General features: G+C 39.4%; 1 protein-coding gene across 2 annotated transcripts in view; it reads left to right on the forward strand.

Moving 5' to 3' along the window:
* Positions 1 to 21,906, forward strand: part of LOC122550057 (patched domain-containing protein 3-like) — a 49,207-nt gene extending 27,301 nt beyond the window's left edge. For both annotated transcript variants that reach the window (XM_043690523.2, XM_043690521.2), the window contains 4 exons: positions 9,439 to 10,219; positions 15,006 to 15,127; positions 15,234 to 15,379; positions 17,524 to 21,906. In XM_043690523.2, coding sequence (XP_043546458.2) covers positions 9,491 to 10,219; positions 15,006 to 15,127; positions 15,234 to 15,379; positions 17,524 to 19,160 — 2,634 coding nt within the window. In that variant the 5' untranslated portion in view covers positions 9,439 to 9,490 and the 3' untranslated portion in view covers positions 19,161 to 21,906. The remainder of the gene's footprint in view (positions 1 to 9,438; positions 10,220 to 15,005; positions 15,128 to 15,233; positions 15,380 to 17,523) is intronic.
* Positions 21,907 to 21,979: the final 73 nt, after the last annotated feature.

The following is a 21,979-nucleotide window of genomic DNA, read 5'->3' on the forward strand; positions in this document are numbered from 1 at the left end:
TAGGGAGGGGAGAAAAAGAGGAGGGGGTGTAGCACTACTAATCAGAGAGGGTATCACAGCTACAGAAGCTTCCATTGTCGAGGAAGATCTGCCTACTGAGTCAGTTAGGGTGGAAATTAGGAGCAGCAAGGGAGCAGTCACCTCGTTAGGGGTTTACTACAGCCCCCCATTAGCAGCAGGGAGATTGAAGAAAGCATAGGTCAGCAGATTTTGGAAAAGTGTGGACGTAGTAGGGTTGTTGTAATGGGTGACTTTAACTTTCCCCAATATTGATTGGAACCTCCTTCGAGCAGAAGAGTTGAATGGAGCTGTTTTTGTAAGGTGTGTTCAGGAGGGTTTCCTAACTCAGTATGTTGACAGGCTGACGAGGGGAGAGGCCGTTCTAGACTTGGTGCTCGGAAACGAGCCGGGGCAGGTATCAGATCTTGTGGTGGGAGAGCATTTTGGTGATAGTGACCACAACTGCCTCACATTCTACATAGCTATGGAGAAGGAGAGGATTAGGTAAAATGGGAGGATATTTAATTGAGGAAGAGGAAACTATGATGCGATTAGACATGAGTTAGGAAGCATGGACTGGGAGCAATTGTTCCATGGTAAAGGCACTATAGACATGTGGAGACTGTTTAAGGAACAGTTGTTGCGAGTGATGAATAAATATGTCCCTCTGAGACAGGCAAGAATGGGTAAGATAAAGGAACCTTGGATGACGAGAGCGGTGGAGCTTCTCGTCAAAAGGAAGAAGGTAGCTTACATAAGGTGGAGGAAGCTAGTGTCAAGCTCAGCTCTACAGGATTACAGGCAGACGAGGAAGGAGCTCAAAAATGGTCTGAGGAGAGCCAGGAGGGGGCACAAGAAAGGCTTGGCAGAACGGATTAGGGAGAACACAAAGGCATTTTACACTTATGTGAGGAATAAGAGAATGGTCAAAGAAAGAGTAGGGCCAATCAGGGATAGCATAGGGAACTTGTGTGTGGAGTCTGAGGAGGTAGGGGAAGCCCTAAATGAGTTTTTTGCTTCTTTACGAAAGAAACAAACTGTAGTGAATGAAACCTTTGAAGAGCAGGTGTGCATGCTGGAATGGATAGAGATAGAGGAAGCTGATGTGCTGAAAATTTTGTCAAACATTAAGATTGATAAGTCGCCAGGCCCGGAACAGATTTGTCCTTGGCTGCTTTGGGAAACGAGAAATGTAATTGCTTCACCACTTGCGAAGATCTTTGCATCCTCGCTCTCCACTGGAGTCGTCCCTGAGGACTGGAGATAGGCAAATGTAATTCCTCTCTTCAAGAAAGGAAATAGGGAAATCCCCGGCAATTACAGACCAGTAAGTCTCACGTCTGTCGTCTGCAAGGTGTTAGAAAGGATTCTGAGGGATAGGATTTATGACCATCTGGAAGAGCATGGCCTGATTAAATGCAGTCAGCACAGCTTTGTGAGGGGCAGGTCATGCCTCACAAACCTCATCGAGTTTTTTGAGGATGTGACTAGAAAAGTTGATGAGGGTCGAGCTGTGGATGTGGTGTATATGGACTTCAGGAAGGCATTTGATAAGGTTCCCCATGGTAGGCTCATTCAGAAGGTCAGGAGGAATGGGATACAGCGGAACTTAGCTGTCTGGATACAGAATTGGCTGGCCAACAGAAGACAACGAGTGGTAGTGGAAGGAAAATATTCTGCCTGGAAGTCTGTGGTGAGTGGTGTTCCACAGGGCTCTGTCCTTGGGCCTCTACTGTTTGTAATTTTTATTACTGACTTGGATGAGGGGATTGAAGGATGGGTCAGCAAGTTTGCAGATGACACAAAGGTTGGAGATGTCGTTGACAGTATAGAGGGCTGTTGTAGGCTGCAGCGGGATATTGACAGGATGCAGAGATGGGCTGAGAGGTGGCAGATGGAGTTCAACCTGGATAAATGTGAGGTGATGCATTTTGGAAGGTTGAATTTGAAAGCTGAGTACAGGATTAAGGATAGGATTCTTGGCAGTGTGGAAGAACAGAGGGATCTTGTTGTGCAGGTACATAGATCCCTTAAAATGGCCACCCAAGTGGACAGGGTTGTTAAGAAAGCATATGGTGTTTTGGCTTTCATTAACAGGGGGATTGAGTTTAAGGATCTTGTTGCAGCTCTATAAAACTTTGGTTAGACTGCACTTGGAATACTGCATCCAGTTCTGGTCGCCCTATTATCGGAAAGATGTGGATGCTTTGGAGAGGGTTCAGAGGAGGTTTACCAGGATGCTGCCTGGACCGGAGGGCTTATCATGTGAAGAGAGGTTGACTAAGCTCAGACCTTTTTTCATTGGAGAAAAGGAGGAGGAGAGGGGACCTAATTGAGGTATACAAGATAATGAGAGGCATGGATAGAGTCGATAGCCAGAGACTATTTCCCAGGGCAGAAATGGCTAACACGAGGGGTCATAGTTTTAAGCTGGTTGGAGGAAAGTATAGAGGGGATGTCAGAGGCGGGTTCTTTACACAGAGAGTTGTGAGAGCATGGAATGTGTTGCCAGCAGCCTGCTGGACATGCATATGGTCACAGAACTTTGAGGGTGTATACATGAGGATCAATGGTCAGCACAACATCGTGGGCTGAAGGGCCTGTTCTGTGCTGTATGTTCTATGTTCTATATTTCTATTAGGTTGTCCCTCACCTACCCCTGTTAAGTCTCCACTCTCTCTTTATAGCTAAAACCCTTCAAACCAGACAGCATCCTGATAAACCTTTTCTGTAATGTCTCCAAAGCCTCCATACCCTTCTGGTAATGTGACAACCTGAATTCTATATATTATTCCAAATGTGGCCTAACTAAAAGGCTGAAACATAGCTTGCCAGATTTTATACTCTTATGACCTGATCAAAGAAGACAATTATGCCTTATGCCTTCTTGACCACTTTATCCACTCGTGTTGCCATTTTAAGGGAACTGTGAACTTGTATGCTTAGCTCCCTACTTATGTTCATGCATCTAAGGGTTCTACCATTTACAATGGGCCCTCCTACATTAGACCTTTCAAAATACATAACCTTGCATTTGTCTGAAGTAAATTCCATCTGCCATTTTCTTTTCATCTGCCAAATCTCCAGCCTACCTGTATCCTGTTGTATCCTCTGGCAATCCTCTTCATTATCTGCATCTCACCAAATCAAACTTAAGAATCAGGTTATTTATGTTCTCCACCAAATCATTTATTACAAATAACAGGACTCCAGGCATTGATCACTGGCATACCATTGGTCATAAATGTCTAGTCTAAAAAAACACCTTTCCACTGCTATTCTGTCTTCTATGATCAAGCCAGTTCTGCATCCATCTTACCAGCTCACTATGGATCCCACCTTTGTACCGGCCTACCATGAGGGACCTTGTCAAAGACCTTGTTAAAGTACACGTAGACAATATCCACCACCCTGCCGTCCATCATCTTTGTGACTTCTGCAAAAAATGCAATCAAGTTTATGATCTATGGATTTCACCAGTTTCCTCATTTCCCCTCCCCCCAGCCTGTCTCAGTCAAATCCATCAAATTCAGCACGGCCTCCCTAACCTGCATCTTCTTCCCGACCTCTCCGCCCCCACCCCAATCTGTCCTATCACCCTCACCTTGACCTTTTTCCACCTATCACATTTCCGACACCCCTCCCCCAAGTCCCTCCTCCCTATCTTCTATCTTAGCCTGCTGGACAAACTTTCCTCATTCCTGAAGAAGGGCTAATGCCCGAAACGTCGATTCTCCTGTTCCCTAGATGCTGCCTGACTTACTTAATATAAAGCAAGGGTATTGAATTTGAATAAGAGAAATTCTGAAAGTATGATGAATACATTGGCTGAGCTGGATTGGAAAAATGTATTAAAACACATGATTATGCGTAGGCAATGGACAGGCTCAAAAGGACTATTACTTGACTTGCAGCAACTTTACATTGCATCAAAGGTCAATCCACTTTGGCCAACAAAAGAATTGCATACGATTAAAGGGGCTCTTATGGAACAGTGATAATGTCACTACCTCTGGATCAGGAGGCCTAAGTTCAAGTTCTATCTGCTCTCGAGATGTAATAATATCTCTGAACAGGTTGATTGGAAAATATCCAAAAGGAAAAGCATATAAAATGTCCCAAATCTGAGGATTGTGAAATTTTTAGAATATAACAAAGGAGGACCAAGAAACTGATAAGGAAAGGAAGAATAGAACACAAATATAACCTAGCAAAAAAACATAAAAATTGACTCTAAGTTTCAGCGATCATGTGAGAAGGAAATGTTTAACTAAGACAAATGTGTGTCCATTTAATAAAGGGTCAGGAGAATTTATATTATGGCAGAAAAACAACATTATTTATTTGTGTCTGTTTTCATGAGGGAAGATGCAAGAAATCTCCCAGATTTAGAGATCCAAGTGACTGGGGAGAATAAGGAGTTTAAGGAATTGATATTAGTAAGAAGGTTATGTTAAAGCAATTGAGAGAGCTGAAAGTTGATAAGTTCCCAGGACCTGATAATTATTGTCCCAAACTGTTGAAGGAAGTGGCTATAGAAATAGTTGATGCATTAGTAATCATCTTGCAAAAGTCTACATAATCTAGAATGATTCCTGCCATTTGAACACTTACAAATGATGCCCCATTGAAGGAAATAGCAATGGAAAAAAAAGTGGATCTACAGACCTGACAACCTAATGTCAGGAGTTGGGAAATGCTAGAATATATCAAGGATGTGATAAATGGAACTTAAAAATGATCTGTTGGGGCATAGTCACCTTGGATATGTGAATGGAAAATCATGTTTGACAAACTTATTGGTATTTTATAAAGATAAAGGGGGTTATGGATGTTGTACATTTTGGATTTTCAGAAGATTTTTGAAAAAGCCCACCACAATATGCTGGAAGGTAAAATTAAAGCACATTGTATAGGAGGTAATGTACTGGTGTGGATTATGGATTGGATAACAGGCATAATATGTAGGGTATGAATAAATGAGTTATCCTTATGTTGGAAAACTATGTCTAATGTGGTACTGGAAGAATCAGTACTTGGGCTCCTGCTGTTCACAACACATATCAATGATTTGAATGTGGCACCAAACTGAAGAAGATTCAAAACTAAGCAGGAATGTGTTATGGGATCATGGCTGACCTGATTGTGGTCTCCATTCCATTTCCCCGTCTGTCCCCCATAACCTCTGACTCCCTTGTCTATTAAAAAAATCCACCTTGAATGATCCAGCTAAGGAAGAGAATTCCGCAGACTCATACCCTCAGTAGAATCTTTGTCTCATCTCGATTTTGAAACAGATTTATTTTTTAAAACTCCATGCTTTCTAGTCCATGACCCTAATAAAAGTCATAAGAGATATTCTGTGTGACTATGGTAAACATTTTTTCCCTTATCATCCTCGATGATCTGCAGTCTTTGACATGGATAACCACACTATCCTGCTCTAAAGCCTCTCCTCCTCTGTCATCCAGCTGAATTGGATTACGTTGGCTTGTTCCATTCTTATTTATTCAATCATAATCAGAGGATCATCTGCAATCTTTTCTCCTGCAATATTACCTCTGGAAATCTATAAGCTCTATTCATGGTCCCCTCCTATTTCTCATCTACTTTCTGCTCCTTGGTGGCAGCTTCTGAAAAGATGAATTCCCACATAGGACACCCAGCACTAACATACCATTATCTTTCATGACCTTCCACTTTCTTTGAGTTGTCATATTGTTTATCCAGCGTTCAGTTCTGAATGAACAGATCTTTCTTCCAACTAAATTTCAGAATGACTAAAACCATTACCATCAGTCGCTGCCACAAACACTCTTCCCCAGCCGTGAGCTATATCACTTTCCTTCTAATTTATGAGGCAGAACCAGTGAATTCACATCTTCTAAAATTTTGTTTAACCCTAAGATGAGGCTCCATCTACAAATACACTCCATCAAGGCTACCAACTTTCACCTCCATAACAGCTCCGATTCTGTCTTTGTTTCAACTTATCTGCAACTGAAGACTTCATTCATGCTTTTACTTGACTATTCCGGTGATGTCCTGATCAGCATCTGGCCTTCCATTCTTCATAAATTTGAAATCAACCACAACTCTGCTACCTGCTTTATAACTCACCTCAAATTCTGTTCATTTGTCAACTTTGTCATTTGTAATTGCATTGGCCACAAGCCAGCCACATTCTGATTTAAAATTCCTTATCCTTGCTTTCAGATCCTCCAAAGCATGTGACTCCTGGTCCATATTTTGTTCTCCATCCTTTTTTTTTCTGTTCCTCAGTCATTCATCATATTGAGGAATGAGATTGATAAGTTCTTGGGAACTCATGGAATCAGTGGAATTGGGGGATCAAATGGCAAAGTGGGATTTATATGATTTAGCCGTGTACTTGTTGAATACAAGCAGGCTTGCTGCAAAGGGCCATGAAAATAGCTTACAAATGTTACTAAAAGTGATCGTGAAAAGAAACTTCAAAAGGTACATCAAAATTAATAAGAAATTCCATAGTTACGTAAACAGAAACCAAGTGATCAGGATTAATGTTGGCTCATGAAAGACTGAAAGTGAGGATATTGTCAATGACTTTGAGGAAATGGTAGACATGCTGAGTTATAGGAAGGATATTAAGCTGGAGAGGCTTCAGAAGAGGTTCACCAGGATGTTGCTGGGTATGGAAGGTTTGAGTTACAAAGAAAGGCTGAATAGGCAGGCACCTTTTCACTGAAGCGTAGGAGGTTGAGAGGTAACCTACCAGAGATTTATAAAATCATGAGGGGTATAGATAGAGTTAATAGTAGATGGGTTTTTTTCCCCAAGGATTAGGGATTTCAAGTTGAGGGAGCATATTTTTTAAGTTGAGAGGAGAAAGATTTCAAAAAGAAATGGGAGCTTTTTTTTTACACAGAAGGTGGTTTGCGCGTGGAATGAACTTCCTGAGGAAGTGGTGGATTGGGGCACAGTTACAACACTAAAAGACACTTAGATAAGGACATGAATAGGAAAGGTTTGGAGGGATATGGGCCAGGAGCAAGCATGTAGGACTGGATTATGTTCAGCATGGACTGATTGGGTTGTTTCTGTGCTGTATGTCTGTGTCTCTATGTTAGAATATGTTTGCTTCAGTATTTATGGTAGAAAAGGACAATGGCTTTCTGGAGCTCGCAAGGAAATTAATAATGGTTTGGGGAAAGGAAATGAATAAAATTAACATAAATAAAACATTTGATGATGAGGAAATTAATTAAACTAATGAGTGACAAATCCCCAAGACTTGATGGTTTCCATCTGAATATGTTAATAGAAGTAGGGGAGCACATTGCGGAAACTCTAATTAAAAGCTTTCAGAGTTCCCAAGTTTCAGGAATCATCCTTCTAAATTGGAAAATTGTGTATATCTCTATATATTAGAAGGGCAAAAGAGAAAACCTAGGAAATTACAGACCAGTTGGCTTAATGTCTGTGGTGAGAAATGTGTTGGCGGCCATAATCGAGGATAGGGTAATTGAACATCTCACAAATTTTCAATTAATCAGGGAGAGCCAGCATGGATTTGTGACATGGAGGATATATCTGACAAACGTCTTTGAATTTTTCTGAAGAGCTGACTTAGTTAGTGGGCAGGGGAATGTCTGAGTGTTGTTTATCAAATGCCTTCTGTAAAGTCCCACATAAGAGACTGTTAACTAAGGTAGAAGCCCATGGAATTGAGGGCAAATTACTGACATGGCTGGCAATTTGTTTGAGTGACAGGCAACAGAAAGTAGGGATAATAGGTAGATACTGAAATTGGCAGGATAGACTAGTATTATCCCATAAGGATCTGTGATAGGGGCTTAATTATTTGTACTTCATTAACAACTTGGAAAATGGCATAGTAAGTCACATATCCAAATTTGTTAATGTCACAAAGTTAGGCAGCAGTGCAGATAGTGTAGATGATCTTATATAATTACAAAGGAACATTGATAGACTAGGTGAATGAACAAAACTATGGCAGATGGATTTCAATATAAGCACGTGTAAGGTTATTTTGGACAGAAGAAAGGATAGATCAGAGTACTTTGTAGATGATATGATACAGTGGAAGTCCAAACAGAATGGGGGTGTTTACAATCATAGATCTTTAAAATGCCACAAAGAGGTGCAGAAAATAATCAAGGCGGCCAATAGAATGCTGGCCTTGAAATCTAGAGGACTGGTGTTTAAGAATGCAGACGTTATCTGGCAGCATTACAAAGCCCTGGTTAGACTCCAGTTGGAATACAGTCAGTTCTGCTATAATGCTTGTTTCTTCAATGTAAATTCGCTATAACGTGATTGAAAAATTTAGACCATTTATAGAGCGCAAACTTTCCTTACCTGTATTGGTGATTCTGGCCCCCATTAGTTTAAAAGGTGTTGCTATTAAGTAATTTTCTAATAACGCAGGTCGTATGGGAATGCAACTATTGTGTTATATCAGAACCAACTGTACGGTAAACAGATCTGGGCACCACACCTTAGGAAGGATAAACTGGCCTTTGAGAGAGTACAGGGTAGTTTTACAAGACTGATACCTGGTCTTCAGAGGTTAAGTTATGAGGAGAGATTATACAAATTTAAGTCTGTTTTCTCTAGAATTTAGAAGGTTAAGGGATTATCTGATCAAACTCTTAAAAATAATAACAAGAAAGAACAGGTTAGAAAAAGATAAACTATTTCCACTGGTTGGAGATTCTAGAACTGCTGGGCATAGTTTAAAACGTAGGGCCAGATCGTTCAGGAGAGATCTTAGGAAGCATTCTATACACACATGGTAGCAGTTTGCAACTTTCTTCCAAAAAAGAAGTTGATGCTAGATCAGTTGGTAATTTTAAAATCTGAAATGGATAACATTTTGTTAAGCATTAAACGATATTGGCCAAAGGCAGATGTATGGGGTTAGGCCACAGATCTACCAGGATGTTATTGAATGTGGGAACAGGCTTGAGTGCTGAATGACTTACTCCTGTACTTATGTTCTGGAGCTTTGAGACCGTATGCACCTCCTATGTTATAGCATCTTAAATTTATGTTAAACCTAGCCGCCATTCCACTTCCTTCTTAAGAGCTTTCTTTAGACACTCCTTCTTTGACAATGTTTTGATCCCAATGTAGTTTGGTGTTATGTTTTGGTAGGTGAATTATGTGAAGCTTCTTAGGAGAATTACCTACATTAATAATGCTATATAAATACAAGTTGTTGTTGATGCACTTCAATGTCAACGCTTTATTTGTTCTTTACTCTTTTTACCAAATTGGACCCAGTCATAAGTGGACAGACTGCTGAGTAATCTTTCAATACAAACATTTCTAATTTGAATCACAACTTGTACTGGACAGGTTTTATGCATTACATGCCATAACCCATTTTGTTAAAATCAGTTTTTAATCATTGTTTCTGTCTTTGTCTTTCAGAATAATGAATTTGTTGAATTGAAAACCTTGGAACCCCAGTTCTGTTCTTATCATGGCTTGGTATCAGACGGATTGTATTGAAAAACCTCTTTGTAGAGCCTTCAGAAAACTGGGAACTTGTGTTGGTCAGAACCCTTGGCAGTTCTTGTTGATTCCTCTGTTCGTTTCTGGAGGATTCGGGGCAGGATTTTGTTTCTTTGCTGAAAATGAAAGCAATAACATAGAGGATCAATTCACACCCATTAATGGACCAGCAAAGTCAGTGAGAGAATTTATTAAAGAGCATTTTCCAACCAATGATTCTCAATTTTTCTCCAGACAGAGACTTTATACAGAGGGGACATTTGCTTCTTTGATTGCTGTTTCAAAAGATGGCAACGTTCTAACAAAAGTAGCATTTGAAGAGATTCTGTTTCTTGATAAGAAAATCAAAGACTTTCAAATTATTGACAATGGCACAGCCTACAATTATTATAATCTTTGTGCAAAAACAGCAAACACTTGTTTCTCAAATGCAGTCTTAGCTTTGCTACACTATGATCCTCACCTTGTTGAGAGTACCAATATTTCTTACCCAATAGCAAATCATGCTTTTATTGCTAGTACAGTGGGTGGTGTTGAATTAGATGAAAATGGAACTATTATAAAAATGGCAAAAGCTTTAAAGTTACATTATCCTTTAAGAGAAGATGATGAAGCATATAAGAGACTCAGTTTGCTGTGGATTGAAAAGTTTCTTCGTGAATTCCCAATGGACCTTACAAATTCATCTCGTATTGAGGTAAGGATTTAAAGTACGCAGGTTATCACTTGGAGAATTCCCTCTCTTGTCCCAGTAGAATTTGACCTTGCAGCATGATCCGAATAGATGTCAAAGCCTGGATGGCCAATCCATAATTCATGTGATAATAGCCAGATTTATGAGAGATCAGTCCTTATTTCAGTTGTATCTGCAAGTTCCTATTGCTAGGGAACATATGATGCCTTTTTATGATGTCTTTGTAAGCTAGAGTGCCTTACACCTTTAAGGGATACATCAAAGCTCTGCACATGCTGTATTATTGCAGTACAGTCTTTATTGTGTTAGTAAATAGCATACTTGACAAAGTAATCCACCATGCAAAGCAATTTCTCAAATCATGAGGACAGGGTAAATAGACAAGGTCTTTTCCCTGGGGTTGGGGTATCCAGAGGGTGTAGGTTTAGGGTGAGGGGAAAAATTCAAAAAGGACCTGGGGGGCTACCTTTTCCTGCCAAGGGTGCTGCGTGTTTGGAATGAGTTGCTAGACGAAGTGATGTAGGCTGGTGGAATTACAACATTTAAAAGGAAACTGGATGGGTATATGAATAGGAAGGGTTTAGAGGGATATGGGCCAAGTGCTGGCAAATAGGATTAGATTATCTGGTCAGTATAGATGATTTGGACCAAGACTCTATGACTCTTAGCTTCGCTGCAAGTGGTCAGTCAACCCAATCTGTTTGTATGATAAACCTGCCATCCCAGGAATCAGTCTGGCACACGTTCACTGCATTATTTCTGTCAATTATACTTTCCTTCAGTAAGGAAACTAAAACTGCATGCAGTACATTAGGTGTGGTCTCACCAAGGCCCAATGCAGTTGCAGTGAGACTTCATTGCTCTTGTACTCAAACCCTCTTGCAATGAAGGCCAGTGTAACATTTGCTTTCCTAACTGCTCGTGGGGTATTTGCATGCTTGCTTTCAATCAGTGATGTGCAAGTTCACCCATGTCCCTTTGAGCATCAAAATCTACCAATTACATAGTACTCTGTTTTCATTGTTTTTCCTACCAACATAGACAACTTCATGTATTTGCCCACTCACTCAATATAACTAAATTATTTTACAGCCTCTTCACTTTCTCCTCCCCATTCTTGTTTCCTCTTATTTCTGTGTAGTCAGCAAACCTGGACATTTGATTCCCTCATCCAAATTATTGGCACAGTAGATACGGTGAATTGCTGTGCCCCATGCAGTGAACCTGTGTGACTTCACTAATTGATACATTCTGCTCTGGAAAACACCCACTTATTGCTACTTTCTGTTTCCCGTTTGCTAACCAATTCTTAATCCATGCCAGTACTTTAACTCCAACTATGTGCGCTTTAGTTTTGCATACAAACCTTGAATGTCAGTTCTCAAAGTTTTCTGATTATTCAAATGCACCACATCATTCGTCCTTGATCATCTATTCTACTAATTATGCCCTGAAAGAAAAACCACTCCGGTCAGTTTGTCAAACATGAAAAGATTTACAAGAATGCTGCCAGGGTTGGAGGATTTGAGCTATAGGGAGAGGCTGAAACAGGCTGGGGCTGTTTTTCCTGGAGCTTCGAAGGCTGAGGGGTGACCTTATAGAGGTTTACAAAATTGTGAGGGGCATGGATAGGATAAATAAATAAAGTCTTTTCCCTGGGGTGGGGGAGTCCAGAACTAGAGGGCATAGGTTTAGGGTGAGAGGAGAAAGATATAAAAGAGACCTATGGGGCAATCTTTTCACGCAGAGAGTGGTATTTGTATGGAATGAGCTGCCAGAGGAAGTGGTGGAGGCTGATACAATTGCAACATTTAAAAGGCATTTGGATGGGTATATGAATAGGAAGGGTTTGGAGGAATATGGGCTGGGTGCTGGCAACTGGGACTAGATTGGGTTGGGATATCTGGTCGGCATGGACGGGTTGGACCGAAGGGTCAGTTTCCATGCTGTACATCTTTATGTCTATGTCTATGATTTCCCTATCATCAGTTGATGTTGAACTCATAGCGTCACAGAATTGTTGTGGTGTAGAAGGAAGCCATTCAACTCCTCGTGTCAGCATTAGCTTGGAGTATTTTAACTTTGTGCTAATCTCCAGCCTTTTCCCCAAACCTCTGCATGTTGTATTTATTTAAACAGAAAACAATTCCCTCAATTGAATTTGATTCCTTCAGATTTCCTGGCAGTGCATTCCCGACCTTAATTACTTGCTGAGTGAAAACATTTTTTAGCACCTCATTTTTTTTTTGTGCAAAACACCATAAAGCTATGCTCTCTGGTTCTTGATCTGCAAAAGTGGGAGCAACTTCTCCCGGTCCATTCTTTCTAGATTCTTGAATTTGAAAACTTCTCTCAAGTCTCCTGTTTGCCTTCTCCTCTCAAAGGAAAATAATGCAAGTTTCTTCAAACCTTCAAACCTTCCTCATAACTGAAGTGTGTCATCCCTGGAAATTTTCTCATAAACCTTTTCTGCATTCTGGCATTCACAGCCTTTAAGTAATCATATTGAAATTTTCCAAGTGTCCTTTTATCACATTCTTTCTCATAGACTCAAGCTGATAAAGCACAAAATAGTCTATAATTTCCTGTTTTCTTCCTCCCACTGTATTTAAATTGGAGGGTGGCAAATGTAACCCCACTATCTGTGGGACTGTTTCACAAACTGCAGAATTTGTGAAGGTGATAACCAACTCATCCACTACCTCTACAATCATTTTCTGCATGAAATGATCCCATTTCCTCTCTGTTCTGCACATTCATGAGATGGTCAGATGATGATTTAAGACTGATTTTATCCAAAGAGCTTTCAGCCTTGCAGCTGTACCATTATGGGTGCCATTTGTTGATCAAACTCTGAAACCCAAAATGGAGGATGTTCATAGAGTGAGGTTCTTCAGTCCATAGACCTATCTGTGCTAATTCTACTTGCAACACCTGGCCCATCGCCTTGAATGTTATGGCATTTCAAGTTCTCATCCATGTACTTTTTAAAGGCCATGAGGTTTACCATCTCCACTGCTCCCTCCCTGGCAGTGCATTCCAGATTCAATCCAACCTCTGGGTGAAAAATCCTTTCCTCAGATACCCTCTCAATCTCGTCCTTCATCTTAAAATTATTCCCCTCGTTATTGACCCTTCTACTAAGGGGGACAGCTACTTCTTATCACCCTATCCATTCCCTATATATCTTATGTGCCTCAATTTGGTCACCCCTCTACCATCTCAGCTTTGAAGAGAGGTTAGATAGGCTTGGGTTTTTTTTTAGAACAGAAATGCTCCAACCCAATGCAACATCCTGGTGATTCTTCTCTGCACCCCCTTCAGTGCAATCATATCCTTTCTATAGTATGGCAGCCAGGACTGCAAACTGTCCTTCAACTATGGCCTAAACAAACTTTCATTCCAATATAACCTCCTTGCTCTGATCATCTATGCCATGACTGACTAGAAGACATTTGGGACGCTTGCCTTTAACTCTCCTATTAACCTATCCAGCCGCCTTCAGGGATCTGTGGACAAGCACCCTCGGATCCCTCTGTTCCTCCGATCTTCCTAGTGTCCTAGGTTTCATTGAATACTTCCTTATATTGTTATTTCTTCTAAAATGCATTACCTCATTCTTTTCAGGATTGAATTCTATCTGGCTCATCTGACCAACATATCCAATTCTTCCTGTACGCTAAAACTTTCTTACTTGGTATTAACTACCTGGCCAATCTTCCTCTCATTTGCATTCCTCCTACATTTTCATCTATATCGTTTATAAATGCCATGAACAATAAGGAACTCAGCACTGATTCCTGTGTTACTTCACTATACACCAGCTTCCAGTCACACAAACAGCCTTCTACCACCACCCTCTGTCTTCTACCATTAAGCCAGTTTTGGATTCATCTTGCCAAGTTATCTTGGATCCTGTGTGCTTTTACCTCATTTAGAGTCTCCCATGTTGGACCTTGTCAAAGGCTTTGCTGAAATCTATGTAAACAACTTCAATTGTGTGACCCTCATCTATGCACCTGATTGAGTTTCTCAAGGTGGCAATCAGATTTGTTAGGAATGACTTCCCTCTGACAAGGGAGGCCTGGCTGACTACTCCTGATCAAAACCTTGCCTCTATAAGTAGCAATGTGGAGCTTGAACACTAACCCATGCTATCTGGGACAACTCCCATTTCTGTGCTGCAAATTCTATGCAAAATATATAAATTTGTTAAAAATGGTTTCCAAAATTGTTGAAAATTATGAATTAATAATTATTAATTACTAACATGCCATAATACTACAGATGTCAGGAGATAATGGACTGTACATCACTTGGGAACTGAATATGGTCTGTTAGGCTGTAGAGCCAGATTTATGAGCAGCACTCATTTTACCAGTAAATATGAATAGTGTTTGAAGTTAATTGGCATTTTGTCCTCCAATAGGCTCTCTTTTGTGCCAAATGCTCAGTTCTTTTGTCATTTGGTTTTTCCATGCCCTTTCTGACTGCCCAATTCCAGGCACACACTACGCAGTAAGATCCATCCATGCATTGACTCTGATCCTCGACAACTTTAGGACTCACTTGTAAACATTCCAGTATCACAATATATAAATGCCCATCATATACAATATATCAAACATAATGTTGGATTCAAGTCATTGAATACACTGAATGGCTTCCTTTTTGTGTTGGAAGATTGTATGAATGGACAAAGGAATCTTTTCAATTGTTGTTGTACATTCATAAGGATGTTGTTACTTGTTCATCGTGTGTAAATAACATCTATTTTAACTACTTCCAGGTTTCACATTTTACTTCCGTCTCAAGGCAAGAAGAATTTGAGAAAACTTCCAAAAGAATCATTCCTCTTTTTTCTGTAACATATTTGCTATCAATATCCTTTTCCATCTTGTCTTGTATGAGGTAAAATTAATTTGTATGGAACTTGGTGCATATGTTTGTTTCCATAAATACTTAATAGAAATGTAAAAGCTTGTTACTTTACTGAAGATATGTTGCTTATTTTCAGGCTTGACTGTGTGAAAAATAAGATCTGGGTTGCTGCTATGGGAGTTATATCAGCTGGATTAGCTGTGCTTACTGGCTTTGGATTGCTACTCTTTTGTGGAATGTCATTTGCCATCAATACTGCAAATGCACCCTTTCTGATTCTAGGTCAGTATCATCTCAACAACATGTGAATTATCATTGTTTGTTAGGTAGGCTTCTCCGTAAATTTTGTTCTGGTAGGTTCCAAAGATATTTTTGGTAATAATAAATTGGTAGTACTGTACATTGCAACCTGACAGCATTCTGTTCATTGCTTGTGACTAAAACCCATTATACAAAAGATACATGGCAGCAACATTAGTACTTAGCTATAACTTAGCATGCATATAATCTCCACTTACAGATGAACTTAGCAAATAATAACCTTTAGGTTATCTTTAATTAATCTTTAGCACACAGTATTTATGTCAACTAGCATAGCTGTTATAACTTATTCATACTACATAAACCCCAGGCTTATTCACAAATGTTTCTCTCTATCTAATATCCAACCCAAAGCAACAAAACCATCAACTCTAAAACATCAATTATATAGTCCTATCAGTGTCATTAGTATCAATGATAACTCACATTCCTCTCCAGCCCTAAAGAGATTTCCTTAACTCTGGCACTGCACAGACAATACAGCTTTCACGTATCTCTCAGGTGCAAAGAACTGAATCTATCCTAATTATCATGTCCCCAATGATTACTATATTTCTATTTCATCACCCCCATTGAAATGACTTCCTGTGAAATGGTGTTACGGTCAGTTTTCTCTTGCTTACTGCAATCTCTACAATTGTCAGCACAGCTTGCAAGAATCTCGTAATTGGTGGACAGTTCTGTGGACCAAGGCTCCATGAATGCAATCCCCCAAGTCCCCATACCTGCCTAATTTTCAGTCATATCTTCAATGCAAATTTATATTGCATAGTGTAGGGATGTAACTGCCTCCTGGCTCAAGTGTTCAGTAACCTGATGTGCCACAATATCTGCATTTCCCTGCACTCATATCACATTACCACCACTGGACTCACAGTAAGTAGGCAAAAGTGAGTACTGTAGATGCTGGAAACCAGAGTTTAGATCAGAGTGGTGCTGGAAAAGCACAGCAGGTCAGGCGACATCCGAGGAGCAGGAAATCAATGTTTCGGGCAAAAGCCCTTCAAAAGTGGGCCTCTTGAGTTGTGTCTTTTATCCTCTCCTATTTATTTCTCACTCTGGATAGCTTACTTCTTGGAATAAACCTTAAAACATCCCTGTTCTCCTTTGAAGTGAATTCTCACTTTGCACCAAATTCCCAGTTTCACTCACTTAGTCTTTGTCTCAGGTGAAGTCACCAGTCACATTAACCATGCTCTTTATTAATGATGATTTCTGTTTAGCCATCAGGCGTAGTGGTATATAACGTTAGGTATTAAACTGCTGTACTTAAAGAGCACAGTTCTCCTGTTGGACTATTAGAAAGGACAGATGCATAATTATCATGAATCTAGTTTGAGCAGCTGGAAAGATCCCCATTCCTGGCTTTTCCTCCAGACCTTGTGAAAGGCAAGAAGATAGATGCATTTCTGTCACAAGACTACAACAGGATAAAATCTCTTCAAAATAATTCTAAAATTATGGATCCATTTCTACATGCTTTAAAAATGTGGAGGCAAGTTTTCATATTCAGTACAGTGTAATAAATACCTTCAATATATTTTATTCCTAATGGAATAATGCTGGGGTATACATGGAAATTTTGTGAATGGATTATCTGTTCACTGGTATTAGTAATAAGCAAAGGTGTGATGTAGCACTTCTAAAGAACAAGAGATGTTGCAATCTTTAATTATGTATAAGTTGGTTCAGTCTTCCTCTTTTATCACTGTTCCCTTCTAATTAGCAAACCATGCACCAACACTCAGTACTAGTGCTCAGTGTAATTGTTTCACAAAGTGTTCCACATTCAAGTATACATCATGAACGCAAAAAGAAAAATTTTTTTATTCGCTCATCAGCTGTGGGTGTCTTTGACTGATTCTGCATTTATTGCACTTCTTAGTTGCCCTTGAGTAGGTGGTGATGAATTGTTGTTGCAATCCCATTGGTTTAGGTAGACCAAAATGACAATAGGAAGGGAATTTCAGAATTTTGATCTAGTAACACAGAATAAATGGCAACATATTTCCAAGTATAGATAGTAAATGATTTAGACGGGAATTTGAAAATGTAAAAGCTGAACAAATTGACAGACTTATTTTACATTACACTTGAATCTGCAGGTATTGGCGTGGATGATATGTTTATTATGCTCGCCAGTTGGCAAAAGACACAAGTGCATAGTAGAATTGAAGATCGTCTGGCAGAGACTTATGCTGAAGCAGCCATCTCTATTACAATCACCACTCTAACTGATGTTTTGGCCTTTTATATTGGCATTATGACACCTTTTCGATCTGTGCAGTCATTCTGTGTTTACACAGGCACAACTGTTCTATTGTGCTTCATTTACAATGTTACATTTTTTGGAGCTGTCCTTGCATTGAACGGGAGAAGAGAAGCCAGTAATAAGCATTGGTTGACATTCAGAAAGGTTGAAGAAGATCATAAACCAGGAGAATCCAAATTCCATGGATTATGTTGTGTAGGTGGGACATACGATCAGGACTTGGGTACAGAATCAGAACTCAAAGTTTATTTTTTCTTTAAGAAATACTATGGACCATTCCTTACAAATCAATGGACCAAGGCAATTGTGGTGCTCCTGTATGTTGGATATTTAACTGGCAGTATTTATGGCTGTTTACACATCAAAGAAGGAATTGATCTCAGAAATCTGGCTTTTGATGATTCATATTTGATTAAGTTCTATGATGACGAAAGTAATTTTTTCTCAAAATATGGACCACGGGTCATGGTTACTGTTACTGACTCTGTGAAATATTGGGATTCCAGTGTTCAAGAAGAAATTGAAACCTGCATGGACAGATTGGAAAACAACTCGTATGTAGATCCTGAACTGTCCGAGTCCTGGCTTCGTGTGTATATTGACTATTCTAAAAAGATGTCAATAGGTATAAGGGAGAAGACTACATTCATTGGAAATTTACCTAAATTGTTTAAGTTTGTCTCTTCATTTCAACAAGATATTGAGCTGTCAGAAGATAATATGAGTATTACAGCTTCACGATTTTTCATTCAAATTGTGAATGCCAGTGATCCGTTTGATCAAAAAAATATGTTGATTGAATTAAGAAACTTGACAAATGAGTGTAGAATCCCTTTACTTGTGTATCATCCAGCATTCATCTATTTTGATCAATTTCTTGTGATAGTGACCAATACAGTCCAGAATGTAATTATAGCAGCTATTGCTATGTTGGTCATTTCTTTACTATTAGTACCTAATCCAGTTTGTTCTTTATGGGTAACATTTGCTATTGCATCTGTTTTAGTGGGTGTGGCTGGCTTTATGGCTTTCTGGGGTGTCAACTTGGATTCCATATCTATGATTAATCTGGTCGTTTGTATTGGATTTTCTGTGGATTTTACAGCTCATATTACATATGCATTTGTTTCAAATGATAAAACAAATGCCAATGAGCGAGCCATTGATGTGCTATACACCCTTGGCTATCCCATTCTACAGGGGGCTCTTTCAACTATTCTGGGTGTTGCAGTGTTGTCTATTGCAGGTAGTTACATATTTAGAACATTTTTTAAGATCATGTTTCTTGTTATATTTTTTGGTGCTGTTCATGGTATTGTATTTATGCCAGTGTTTTTGACATTTTTACAAGCTTGTGGCAAACAGCATAATGGTGCCTCAAATGGACAAAGTAGTAATGCCCACAGCTACCGGCATGTTCATCATAGCAAAGTAAATGGAGATGCTTCCTGTGAACTGACGGAAAAATAATAACAGTTGCTGTTATATGAGACCAAAGAGATCTGTAGCAACTTTATTAACTTGCCATGCACCATCCAACATAAGCATTTTTCTTCCATTCCCATCAATTTGAAATCAAGAGCAATAACATCCCCTATTACACTTTGGTGTTTCCTAAGGACAATGGAGCTCTTCAATTTCCACAGGATTAGTTTCCTCTTACAGACCTGAAAAGCAATAATTCGTTAATACTTAAAAGAATATTTCTTGATTGATAATATTTTCAATGCTTTCATCTCAACATTTCCTCTATGTCAATTCTTTCAATTAGCCGTTCACCTTGGTTCCTTAGTCAAATGTTTCTCTTCCAGGACTTAGAAATAAATATAAATATTGCTATAGTGAACATTATATATAATGCTCTCAAATCAAAAGGTTGTTCATAGTAAAGCAAGTATGAATTATGACAAACTGAGTCTCCACCACTGTTGTTATCAAGCTGGTTGTGACATCCAGCACTGGATGAGTAGAAATTACCTGTAATTGACTATTTGGAAAATTACAATGATTGTTTTCAGTTATCCTTCCAACTCCGTTCTCTCAGAATTGACTCTATCTCTTAATACCAGTCTTGACTCTAAACCAATTTGTTTGCAAACTTGCCATCACCTTCAAACCCGAAAAAGGATTTGAGTCATATATTCAAGCCCTCAACTAGACTGCCATTTTCCATGTCCATAACATTGTCCAACTTTGCATCTACCACTGAAACCCACATTTTATCATAGAGTCGCCACAGTGTGGAAAATTGGTCTAACAAGTCCACACCGACCCTCTGAACAGTATCCCACTGTCCCTATTCTACTACCCTACATTTCTCCTGACTAATGCACCTGTCCTAGACATCCCTGAACACTATAGGCACTTAGGCATGGCCAGTTCACCCAGCCTGCACATTTTTAGGCTTTTGGAGGAAACTGGAGCACCTGGAAGAAACCCAAGCAGACATGGATAGAATGAGCAAAGTCCTCACAGACAGTTGCCCGAAGCCAGAATCGAACTAAGTCCCTGGCACTTTGAGGCAGCAGTGCTAACGACTGAGCCACCATGCCACCCCAATTTATGGCTCTGTTACCTCTAGAATTAACTCTTTTGCACATCTGGTTGATATCCAACATTCAACTGTCTGTTAACTTGAGATAATCTAAATTCCTCTGCTCCTTTTGTTTTAATTCACAGGAAATCTTTTCCCCCTTTGACCCTTGTGTTCCCTGATGTAGATTGGATACTGGTCAAGCAACTCCTTAGTTTCTAAATTCTCATCCTTACATTCAATACCCTCTATAATGCTTCCAAAAGCACTATAATTTTCTCCAGAATGACAAACCTACAAGATATTTGTGTTCATCTAGTTGTGGCATCTTGAATGTTCCTGACATTAATCTGTCTACCATTGGTAACTATACTTTTAACTGCCTAGGCTCAAAGCTTAGAAATTCCTTTGAAGCCCTTTTCCAACTCTCTTCTGTATTTTCCTCCTTTACTCCTTCAAACCTAGCTCATTTGGTCATCTAACATAATGTCTTTTGTGGATCTGTGCCATATTTTATCATGATTTTGAAGTGCCAGTGTTGGACTGGGGTGGACTAAGTTAAAAATCACACAACACCAGTTTATAGTCTAACAGGTTTATTTGGAAGCACTAGCTTTCGAGACATTGCCTCTTTATCAGGTGGTCGTGCTTCCTGATAAAATATCACAATCACCTGATGAAGAGGCAGTGCCTCGGAAGCTAGTGCTTTCAAATAAACCTGTTGGACTATAACCTGGTGTTGTGATATTTTATTATGGTTTTGTAAAATACCCTGGGGTGTTTTACTGTGTTGAAGATATTATGTAAATATAAATTGTTGTTATGGTTGTATTCAGTCATCGGATACCAGTTGCACTTTGCAAAAGTCCAAGTGTAGAAACCCTGAGGCTGTGAAAAGGTACATTTTAAAGGCTACATCTTTCTTTACTGTTGATCCTCTTGGGAACTTGAATCGTAAACGCTGTTGAAGCTTTTGGTCTTGAACTCGTTAGGACAGAAGCTCAAGATTACCAAATACAAAAGCGATTAACAATTTATACTGCATGAGAAAGGGTGCGGGATAACATTGGTTAAAAGACCTGGAACGTATTATGAATATAATTTAAATTTACCAGTTGGGCTTGCAATGCCATTGGCTTACACGATGAAGTGATGGCTTAGTAGTAGCATTGCTGGACTATTAATCCAGAGACCCCAGGTAATGATCCAGACATGTGGGTTTGAATCCTGCCACGGCAGATAGTAAAGTCATGAAACCAATGTTGATGTTAGGAAAAACCCATTTGCTTCACTGATGTTCTTTAGGGAAGGAAACTGCCATCCTTACCTGGTTTTATCTACATGTAACTCCATACCCACAGCAATGTAGTTGACTCTTAACTGCCCTATGGGCCATTAGGATGCAATCTGTGCAGTCGCAGAAGCATCTGAAATTGAATATATTTTTGCAATTGCTTTTATATGGTGTATCAGATTAATGTGTAACAAACTGTGTCCTGCATTGAATATAACATGTTTTTCTTGTCTTTTGATATACTCATGTCTACAACGACTGTGCCTAATAAGATGAACTACTTTATTAACATATTATTGTCACAAGAAGAGATTGCAGTGTGATACTACTGTCATAATCAATATTGTCTGAAAGCATCTTATTCAAATAAAGAGCATGGCTTCACTGCAGTTATACTCAATAAATTGTATTTGTACTCTTGCATCTACCACTACCACCACATAGGCTTCTATACGCTTCTGG

This window comes from Chiloscyllium plagiosum, unplaced genomic scaffold, assembly GCF_037043375.1.
Source record: "Chiloscyllium plagiosum isolate Xiang-an unplaced genomic scaffold, Cpla_swu_hap1 HiC_scaffold_5, whole genome shotgun sequence".
NCBI lineage: Eukaryota > Metazoa > Chordata > Chondrichthyes > Orectolobiformes > Hemiscylliidae > Chiloscyllium > Chiloscyllium plagiosum.